We start from the raw sequence: 11136 nt of genomic DNA on the forward strand, positions 1-11136 counted from the left end.
CTAGCTTAAAATTGATGTTCTCACATTGCTGGCATGGTGAAAAGAGGCAGGTGCGAGAATATCTATAGCTCTGCCCTCCCCATGTCGGCACAGTGGGAGCGTCTCTCACAGAGTTCTTTCTGGCAAGTTTACAGGAAAACTGAGTTTCAGCTCTGATCCTGTGCCTATCTAGCAAAACATGAATTGTTGGTTTGACTGCACTTTAAATATCCCCCTGTTTCCTTCCTTGCTTCTGGGGCTGTAGGTGACCAAAAAGGGTGGTGGCGGCAGCAGCAGTTGCCAGAGAGCAACCCTGGCAGCACTGCAGGGTTGTTGTGCGGCAGTTGAGCAAGGAAAAGGTGCCAGAGGCTCTCCTGGCAGCTCCCTTCCCAAGTTCTCTGCCCACGGACTCTGCCTCCAGGCACTTTCCCCCAGCTGGGAGCAAACTACTCAGGGAAAGAGACGGTGGGAGTGGGAGGGTTGCGCCTGCAGCCCCCTTTGGCCATCCAAACCACCTTCCTTGTCACCCAGTCATTTGGTGATCTAGTGCCTAAATCACTGTCTGCACAGAGTCCTGCACTGTTAGCAGCAATCCAAGGTGCTTAGATTATGCAAAGGCAAAACTAGGCATTATTTCACCCCGGTCAAAGACCCAGTTTGGCACACCCTCCCATGCACATTTGCGTGTGTGTGTGTGCGCATGCACACACACACAGGCTGGGAGCCTCAATGGCACCCCACCCTGGAGGCTTCACCCAGAGCAAAAATCCTGGCTAGCCCCCCTCCAGCTACAGCTCTGGCTTTTGCAACTTTATGCATGGCGTTTCCCTAAACTTATTTTATACCTTGCCTTTTCACAGATGGGCACCTAAGGCAGCTAACAGTATGCATACCAGAAACGCTGCATAACTTGCAGCTATGAGAAGCATGGAGAAAATGACCTGTGGATGGTCCACCCACTAATGGCTCTGCATTTTGTATTCTTCCTCAGAAGATTGCAGTGCTGGCTGCTGCTGGAAGCTGGGATTCTGAAGTGTAAGTGAAGCAGGGATATTCTGCATTGGCCAGCAGGCCTTTTCTGTGCCTTACCGAAGGCTCTGCTTCCTCAGGTAACTTGCATTTCCGTTGTGCTTAAACTGCTGCGTTATCTGTGTGGGGTTTTTTTTTTTGGGGGGGGGGAGGATTCCCCACAATTCCTGGAGATGTTACCATAGAGGACTTGCCTGATTTTCAATACTAGAAATGAGATGTGTCTGGAGAGCTTTCTTTTCTAATGCATGATAAATATGTAGTTATTGGCTCCATAGGATCAAAAGTGCACTCTTCTCATTCACCCCAACCGCACATCTTTGCATGGAATGACATTTTTGTAGTACAGGCACGACCATTTTGCATAGGGATGGAGTGTGCATAAGCTTGCCCTGTTACACCCTGCCCCCGTTACTCCCCCATTCATCCCACTTCTGGGTCCAAAAGGACCCACATGTCGGGGGTCACGCATCAACTGGATACACCTAAACAGATCGCCGACTGCATTTGCTTGCTGGAGAAGTGCTAGAATTTGCAGTGTTGCTTGTGCTGTTTTATTGCTCCTATTGCCCATAGTACCACTGGCAAAGTGCAACACTTTTTCTCTTATCCCCGATCCCTTCATCTCCAATGCCACCACCATTTTAATACAAGCAACAACCATTGTACATGTGTTGAATATGTGTGCAGCTGTGCGCATGTGCATTGCCCCGAACCCAGAAGTGACTAGAAAAATGTCAAAAACAGCCCTAAAAAGAACACTGAAAGGGCAAAAATGTTGCAAAAACAGCACCTATGTTTACAACAAGTCCCACGAGCCTTACAAGTTCAATCCCTGGAGCCATCAGCCACTGAGGCCTGTGGAGAGTTGGAGTTTGAGCAAGGAGGTTTGGAGAGAGTCTGTCAAGTGCTGCTGGTTTTTAAAAGGGGTTTTCAAGGCTTTCCAGAGGTTTAGAGGGTGTTTGCAGGCTCTTTCAAGGATCTTCTCAATATGCACTATTTCACTTAGACATGTGGCGTAAAATGGTTGTTGCTTGCATTTTAAAAGTTGGTGGCTTCCCACTGTGTCTCTCCAGTGGAGGTGGGGGCACTTGGAGGAGGGTGGAATATGCTTGGCAAGCCATCAGTAAGGTTGTTTTCTATCCTTCAACAATCCCTGGTCAGCTATGAACTTTCTCTCCCCACCCCCCACCCTGGCCCCTGCACTTCCCCTTTAAATTCCCTGTGCCTTAATGTGTACATGACAACACAGCAGCCCTGCAATGTCCCAGCATAATCCCCTCCCATTCTAACAGGCAGTCTTTTCTTTGGGGCTGGTGCCTGCTCTCAGGCCTGGTTCTTAAGAAGGTAAATCATTAATGATTTGGGATAGAGACAAGGCAGCGTGATTGAGGGAAGCCATTTCCATCCCACCCCCACCTCCTGCCTTTCCGTGGGCGCGACCGTCGCCTGCCCTTCCCGCCTTGCCCTCGGGCCAGACCTCGCAACTCCCAGAGACTTGTGTTGGAGAGGGAAGGTGGCGCACCCAAGCTAGTATTAAAGTGAAAGTTGAAGTGTGATATCTATTTAATTAAGAAGAAAAACACTGTTACTTGAATACCTGTCTTGTTGCTCTGACAGTAATGCTACATTGTTAAGTAAGTGGAAGCACACCTTAATTGTTATATGGATGTTTCATTAAATGTAAGGATCTCATTACCACTGTACTGTGTATTCTACCAAAGCAAGTTGAAAAGATCAAAGCAATGAGTTATGAAAGCTGAGACTTTAACAGAAGCCGTGTTGGCCACGGTTCCTTGGCAGGGTCTGCCAATTGCTCCTTCTTTCTCATTCTTCCCTTACAGCTGGCTAAGGCCTGACCTACCAGCCAAATGTGGCCCCCCAACCACACATGGAGGTCAGGGGCTTGACCATCCTTTGTTTTTATTTTTGCAGTTGCTGACAGGTAGCCGAATAAGAGGCTCCTCAACACCTTGATTGGAACTCTATACATGGCCAGTGGGCTACACTATGTAGGCCTGATCAAGTCTACATCAGTTTACCATCTGCCTGCAGCTGTTTACATTCCCATTTAATTTGCGTAGTTCACCTGACATTATTCTCAAACAACACTGGTCTTGATACTTTCCCCTTCTAAAGTTGGGTTTACTTGACACAGGGCTAATCTGATAAATTAGGGGAAATTGGGCTCCAAACTGCTCTACACATTGTCAGAGATTTTTATTTGTTTTAGCATCATAGAATTGTAGAGTCAGAAAGGACTACGAGGCTCATCTAGTCCAAGCCCTGCAATGCAGGGCCCAAGATGAGGCTCATAACCCACAACCCTGAGATTCAGAGTGTCCTGCTCTACAGACTGAGCCAGCTCAGGGATGAGCGGATTGATTGTCGTTTCTGCTGCTCCCATAACTGCTGTTCCTTCTGTGCTTTCCCCCCATCTGGGCTCGTAACTCTTTTTGGGGCACTCCTGAATATGGGAATGTTTCCATTTATTTTGAATCCCCAGATTAACACAAACACAAAACTGTACAACCAAACTTACATAAAATTTCCATGGTGAATATATTGAACAGCCGTGTGTGCTGAGAACTTACAATCAGAAATGGGGAGGCCTGGGGAAAAAACTGGAAAAATTGAAAAACAACAACAGTTCCCCCCTCCCCCGTTTTTGTTTTTTTCAAATAAGGAAAAATGGCTTTGGAAAAAGGGGGGGGGGACCTGGATTCCCCCCCCCCCACATTTTTCCAGTTTTCCCCAGGGCTTCCCATATCTACTTACAATAGCTTTCATTTCTTTTTCATACTTCCAATTTGTGCAAAATCAGAAAATAGCACAAACAAATTTGCAGTTGCCTGACTGCAGCATTGCACACATGTCCGGTTGGTATTTGGTTGTCACAATTTTTGTGCTGTAATTTTCCCAATGTTTTCATAGGTCATACCATGTGATTAAATTTGGAGTGGTATCCTGGCATACAGTTCTTTACTGCCACTTTAATGGGGAAACAGAAGCATGTCCATGCGTAAAGGATGGTGACATGCCCAGTGGCCTCCCCTGTTGTGTGGCACCATGCCCACTAGAGCAAATGAAATTTAGTGCAACATGGCAGCATGTTGATAAAAAAAACAAAACACCACAGTTCCATAATGCAACAGGCAAAAGGAATGTTAGCAACCAGGACACTTTTTTTCTATCTTCCTTAGTAAAAAGCTGAAGCAGGAGGGGGGAATCTGCAGCCCTCCGGATGTTGCTGGACTACAACTCCTATCATCCCTGGCCATTGGCCATGCTGGCTTGGGCTGGTGGGGGTTAGAATCCAGCAATACCTGGAGGGCTTTTGTCTCTGGGCTAAAGACTTGTGCATTCATTTTAGAAGGGAGGAAGAAAAAGAAAAAAAGAAAGGAAAGCTGCTCTCTTGCAGTCAACTCACACCCACACACACTCTGCAGGCCATGACCCTGTAAATGGAAGGCTAAGACTTTGAAGACTAGCACTTCTGATGCACATGCCTCTCTAACAGGGTAAGGCTATATTTTGCCTTACATTCCCAACACCACACTCCTTGTTCTTTGTTCTAAGCTCCTAACCCTGTTCATTTTATGTGTTTTCATCAACCCCAGGCTTCTGCAAGTTGACCCCTCACCCCTCTCTTCTGAATGAACACATTCTCACTGTGGTCTTGCCTTGATGCCTTCTAATACAGACGTCCGTGAGTGGGCACAAGGGTAACCTGTTGTTGGAAAGCCATGGGGAACACCTTTGATTCCTACTTCAACAAGCACAAGATTGTGGAGCACTACAACTACACCAAGGATAGGCTGGAGAAAGATGATGACCCTTCACTCTCAAGCGGCTCTGTTGCCATCATTGTGCTCTGCTGCTTTATAATCCTGGAGAACCTGCTGGTGCTCATGTCCGTCTGGAGGAACAAGAAGTTCCACTCGGCCATGTTCATCTTCATCGGCAACCTAGCCTTTTCAGACCTACTGGCTGGCTCAGCCTTCATAGCCAACGTTGTCCTCTCGGGCCCAGCCACTTTCCACCTCACCCCGCTGCTGTGGTTCGTGCGAGAGGGCACAGCCTTTGCTACTTTGGCAGCCTCCGTCTTCAGCCTGCTGGCCATTGCCATAGAGCGGCATGTGGCCATCACAAAGGTGAAGGTCTACAGTAGCGACAAGAACTGCCGTATGGTGCTTCTGATTGGCGCTTGCTGGGTGATTTCGGCAGCCATTGGGGGGCTGCCCATCCTTGGCTGGAACTGCATACATGACCTTGACAAGTGCTCCACTGTCCTACCGTTTTACTCCAAACACTACGTTGTCTTTGTGGTCACCATCTTCACCGCCATTCTCTTCTCCATTGTGGTCCTCTACGTCCGGATCTATCGCATCGTCCGCTCCAGCCATGCTGAGATGGCTGGCTCCCAGACTATAGCCTTGCTCAGGACAGTCACTTTTGTCCTGGGGGCCTTCATCATCTGCTGGCTCCCTGCCTTCATCATCCTCTCAATAGATGCTTCATGTGCCAGGAAGTCTTGCCCCATCCTTTTCCAGTCGAAATATTTCTTTGCCTTTGCTACCCTCAATTCAGCCATCAACCCTCTCATCTACACCCTCCGCAGCAAGGACATGAGGAAGGAGTTCCTGCGAGTCCTCTGCTGCTGGGGTATGATGGGGCAGGGGAAGCCCTCAGAGCGTTGCATGATTCCCCTCCGCAGTTCCAGTTCCTTGGAACGCTGCACCCAAAAGCAGGACAATCCTACTGCGCCTTTCATGAAGAAGGAACATTCCACTTTTGTGTGAAAAAACTCAAGGAAGGGAACTATGGGGTGGATGATGAAAGAAAGGGGAGTGGGTTGGACCTAAGTGAGCGGTACAAAGGTGATGTGGTACATGGGATGCTAACCTCCTCATGGCCAAATCAACCTGCCTTTGACATAGCTGGAGGTGTCCGTTTGTTCACTAGACCTGCACAGTATTAGAACGTTCTGTTAGTGTGTGTGTGTGTGTGTGTGTGTGTGTGTGAGAGAGAGAGAGAGAGAGAGAGAGAGAGAGAGAGAGAGAGACTGAATGACTTGAAGTGAGTGAGCAGCCTGCTCAGATGCTGACACTTTGCTTTGGTACAGTTCTGCTCCTTTACTCTAAAAGGTGCCCTGCCTGTTTTGTACGCCCAGAGTTCCTTCTGTCCTGCACCTCAGAGCATGCTTTCATGCCTTCCCTCCTTCCCAAAGCATTCACTCCTTTCCAAGGAAGTAGCAACCAGTCACTCAAATCTGCTTGGTTCTCTTTGCCTTGGTCCTAATGTGGCCATAGAGCAGCCAAGGAGCTTCCTTGAGTGACTGGAAGTGAAAACAGATGTAAAACATTTTTGGAACAACAAGGGCACTTTGATAGTTCTGTTGCTGCCTGCAGTGCAAATGTGTGTGTGTGTCTCCCGCTCTGGGCTCTGCTCAAACTGGTTTTGCAGGTTTTCTGTGCATTTCAAGTTGAGCCAGGAAAAGGCCAATTCTTCCCGTCATGGAATCACAGAATCATAGAACTGTAGCGTTGAAAGGGACCCCAAAGGTCATTTAGGCAAATCCAGAGATGCATGTGTGGCTGGCATGAGTGCATGTTGGCTAGAGTTTGTTTTTTCAGTAAAGCCAATCTATGTGCTCTCTCCATCACTGATGATCACTTTGGCAACTGTTCTAAAGGTATCTGGTTACCGCACTGCCACCCCCTTGGTGAGGTGAAGGATGTTCATAAATGCATATAGAGCTCTTGGGTGGGGGGAGTCGTATGAAACTGTCCTGCCCTGTGCTCACACTTAACATATATGTGTGTGTGTGTGTGTACACACACACACACATACACACACACACACACACACACACACACACCAATATATATTATTTTTAGCATGGCTTATTAAACAGTGCATTCAGTCTCTCCCATTCTTAAAGTGTGTTTTTTTTTTTTGCAAAGAAGTAGCAAGAAATCATTGCAGCCTTGCCTTGCTGACTTAAGATTGAGGAGAGAGTCACAGGGGCAGTTAGTTATAAGGGAGGAATCGTGCTGGAAATAAATACAGTGACCCTGAGAGCCACTTTCAGGCAGGAGCAGGAGCAGGAGCAGGAGTGGTCTGGTTCCAAATAAGGCAGCTTCCTGTGTCCAGCCAGGATGGGAGGTGCATCAACAGTCCCCTTGGTTGTTGGCAGAGATGGGGGGCCGGGACAGGGGGCTGAGCAAAAGCTAGAGAACTGGGTGTTTCAAATTTTGTACCTTGTCTGAAGGGCAACCCATGCCAACATGTGGATAAGTGCCGGTCTTTTGATGGCTCAGGTTCTGTATTTAAAATGCAGAGCAGTTTCCCACTGGATTGTATCCCATGACAATTGCCAGGAGAGGCTGCCACCTGGATTTCCCTCTCCAGGCCCTGAAATGTCTTGTGTTGAGCTGGAACAGGGGTCAGCAACCTTTTTCAGCCGTGGGCCGGTCCACCATCCCTCAGACCATGTGGTGGGCTGGACTGTATTTTGAAAAGAAAAATGAACGAATTCCTATGCCCCACAAATAACCCAGAGATGCATTTTAAATAAAAGCACACATTCTACTCATGTAAAAAACGCTGATTCCCGGACCATCCACGGGCTGGATTGAGAAGGCTATTGGGCTGCATCCGGCCCCCAGGCCTTAGGTTGCCTACCCCTGAGCTGGAACAAGCCCATCACCAGCTGAGCTCCCAGCCCCCATCCTCAGCACACCCTGGGTGAACTGGAGGACAGCTCAGAAGAATTTAAAACACACTGCAGCCTAGGGAGACAGGCGTACGGGGTGTGCCAAGGCAGCATTGAGGGGAAAGTTGCTTCTATGATTATTAGTAACAGTGTGGTGCATGTCTACTCAGAAGTAAGTCCTGCTGAGTTCAGTTTAAATTACTCCCAGGGAAGTGTGTGTAGGATTGATGGATGGTTAGACAGACTTGGCTTCATCCTGTTGAGTCATCAGAATCAAGAGCCCTCTTTCCTCAAGCACTCGTGTGTGTGTGTGTGTGTGTGTGTGTGTGTGTGTGTGTGTGTTGGAAGGCTAGATTTGCACACACATGCAGCCACCCTCAGGATGCACACCCAACCTGTAATACCAGTCGACAACAGGAGGCCCTGGACTTCCAGCCCCTCTGCAAAAGTTCTTCTGTAGTGTGGGAACAAACGTGTGGGTTTGGGGGAGGTGGGTTTGTGAGGCTGGGGGCATTGCTAAGGAAGAGGTGAAAAGAAGAGAGGTGCGAGGGCTATTCCTTCAAGGAAGGAGCCAGGTGTGGGTGGGTATCCTGCCTACAGCTGCTGCAGGTGGAAACATGATTCACCCGGTATGATGTGCGGGGACATGCCATTGAGAATGAGGAGGGTGTTTTATGAATGGGAATGAGATGCAGGCGTGGGAACCATGTCCCTCCTCAAGCATGGGTGATGCAGCCCAGAGGCTGGAGGGGGTGGGAGATTGCTTTAAATAACGCACCCTCCTCTTTGCTGCCTTCACCTCCTCAGAACAACATTTTGTAGGAATAAAATAAGCCTGTGTGGTACTCTTTTTAAAAATCTTTTTCCTGGCTAAAAAGCAAGCAAAACTTTAAAGAGTTTTGCTTCTTGGTTTAACATGGCTGCTGGTTCTAAACAAGAACCCATAGAAATGTAAGACTTGCTTATGAGTGGGGAACTGCAGTGTAAGGGTCTGTTAATGGGCAGTTATGCACCCTGTCAAATGTTGCGTATAAAGACCTTGATGCACAAATCAGGACATATCTGAGTCAGGTCTATTTCATCAGAATATGTGAATTGGGATTTCTTTAGTTGGATAGTAGCTAGCCAGCTAAGTCATCCACCTCAAACAGAGCCCTTAGGATATTTTTACCCTGGCCCTTCTGCAGCTATAAATTTAAGCACTGAAAGGTACAGATACCAGGCACATGGCAAAGTATGCAGAAGATGGGTGAAATTGCAAATATGTGCATGTATATAGTGAGCCAGTGCACAGCAAGTTGAACTGAATAGGACTTACTCCCAGACAAGTGTATGTAGGTTTGACGTTTAAAGCTGTAGAGCCTGTGAAGCATATGTGTGCTTGCTCTTCTTCTTGTAGCAATGAAGTATTGCATGTGTGTGCGCACACAACCTCTGTGTGCAAGTGCCAGTAGATGTGGATGTGTGAAGTTGCCTGGCTGCAAGGTATTTCTTGAGTTATAATTTTGTAATCTGCATTGACACAGGTCTGTGGCCTGTGTCCACGCAATCCAAGCCAGTGACGTGTGCATTTAGGCTGGTGCCTGTGCTTGTTTGTGCATATGAACATTTTTGTTTTGTGTGAATGGACCTGGAGTGCTGCTCTCCTCCAGCAATAGCATGCTACCACTGTAACACTTGTGTGCACATTCTGTGATGCCATGCAGAACCTCACTGGCTCCCTGTTCCCTGTGTCTGGTTTTCTTGTACTTGCTTATATCTCTCGCTTCTCTTGAGCCCTTGACTGCTTTCAAGAGGAGACTGCTCCATGGTGCTTAAGTGTATTCTTCTGCCTCTGGAGAGTGAGGGCGATCCCACCCCTGCTTTAAGCACTTATTCCAAGCTACTGCAAGCAAATGAAGGGGATGGATGTGCACCCAGGGAAAAGAGAGCAGAACATTTTTATCTCCCCCCCCCCCACCAAGAGTTTTGGCTTGCAGTGTTTCGTATGATTATTGCCTCTACTGCGAGCTTCTTCCCACTGTTCAGAGGTTTTGCAGGATTTTGTAGAACCTCAAAAACCTTCCAGTAGTGCCTTAGAGACCAACTAAGTTTGTCATTGGTATGAGCTTTTGTGTGCATGCACACTTCTTCAGATACACATACCAATGACAAACGTAGTTGGTCTCTAAGGTGCTACTGGAAGGAATTTTTTTATTTTGTTTCAACTTCAGCAGACCAACTTCAAAAACCTTGTTTAATTGGAGACAACACTGGGGCAAAAGAACGGCATGTTGTTTGTGTACAACACGCACACACAAAATGGCTCTACCTGAACCCTTTCATTTCTCCTAAGAACTATTGTTTGTCCTCACTTCTGGAAACAGCCAATCCACTCCCTGCTCCCACATCCAAATGCATCGAGCCCATGCTTGATGGCCACCCCTCCCCGTTCCCCCATGTCCATCACTTCATGACACTGCTGTGAGTAGTGACAATTTCAGGACAGGCTGTAGCTGGGAATTTTAGCACTGGGTGAGGCCTTGGAGATCTTTCAATAGAATTTTCAGCACCCTCACTAAATTGCAATTGCAAGGTTTCTGTGGAGGAATAAATGACCTTAAAAATATACGAAGCTGGCAATACATTTTGTAGTACAAAGTGAATTTAGTGTTGGAAAGCACTGGGTCAGTCACTGGAAGAATTCTAGAGGCAGAAGCGGACTGTTGCACTCGCTCTCTCACTCTCTCTCTCTTTCTCTCTTGCACACACCAAAGGGTACAGTCTTGACTATTCAATCCTACTATCCTTTCCCTAATAGAATCTTGCCTGGCCTGTGGAAACACTAACGGGGTGGGGTGGGGTGTTTTTTAAACATAATTCTCCCTTTTAATGGAGATCTGTATGTATTAAAATACTTGCTTCTACAGTTGTCCTTTGTTCATTTTTCCCTTGCCCATGTTATCTGAGGATGTGCACATTTGCAAAAACACTTAAGGGCTGACTCTCTTTGGTTTTTTACCCTGGGAAAAAAATAATCATTAGGAGTCTCTGCTCTAAATAGAATCATAAAAGCTTCCAGGTTCTGACCACCTCTTCCCTGCCCCAGACCTCCCAAGGCTTTTGCAAGAAGGCACAATGATTTTTTCACATAGTATGTTTAAAATGCATCTTTTTGGCATTTCCACTATGGGAAAGTTAATGTGAGACAGATTACAGAAGCTATTCAATGTAAATTTTGCATTTGTATATGAAAGAAGTGGTTCAGCTAAGAGTGTACTTTGAAGGAAGAGTATACGTAAATAAAGGATGGAGAACGTGTAACTCTTCCCATAATCCCCATGGTTTTCCTTGCATGGCTAGGGCTGATGGGATTTGGAGGTCTGCAGGATCAGAAGAGCCACAGGTTTCTCCTTCCTACTGTAGGAGCC

At 47.2% G+C, this 11136-nt stretch overlaps 1 protein-coding gene across 2 annotated transcripts in view; it reads left to right on the top strand.

The window, feature by feature from the left end:
- The window catches only part of S1PR2 (sphingosine-1-phosphate receptor 2), a 50632-nt gene extending 39995 nt beyond the window's left edge, over positions 1-10637 (top strand). The window contains exons 2-3 of one of the 2 annotated variants that reach the window (XM_079958801.1): positions 971-1088; positions 4629-10637. In XM_079958801.1, coding sequence (XP_079814927.1) covers positions 4755-5810 — 1056 coding nt within the window. In that variant the 5' untranslated portion in view covers positions 971-1088; positions 4629-4754 and the 3' untranslated portion in view covers positions 5811-10637. Of the gene's footprint in view, positions 1-763; positions 1089-4628 lie in introns of those variants that run through there. The other variant, XM_079958800.1, reaches the window with a different exon arrangement.
- Positions 10638-11136: the final 499 nt, after the last annotated feature.

The sequence above is a fragment of the Podarcis cretensis genome, assembly GCF_951804945.1.
Source record: "Podarcis cretensis genome assembly, chromosome: 17".
NCBI lineage: Eukaryota > Metazoa > Chordata > Lepidosauria > Squamata > Lacertidae > Podarcis > Podarcis cretensis.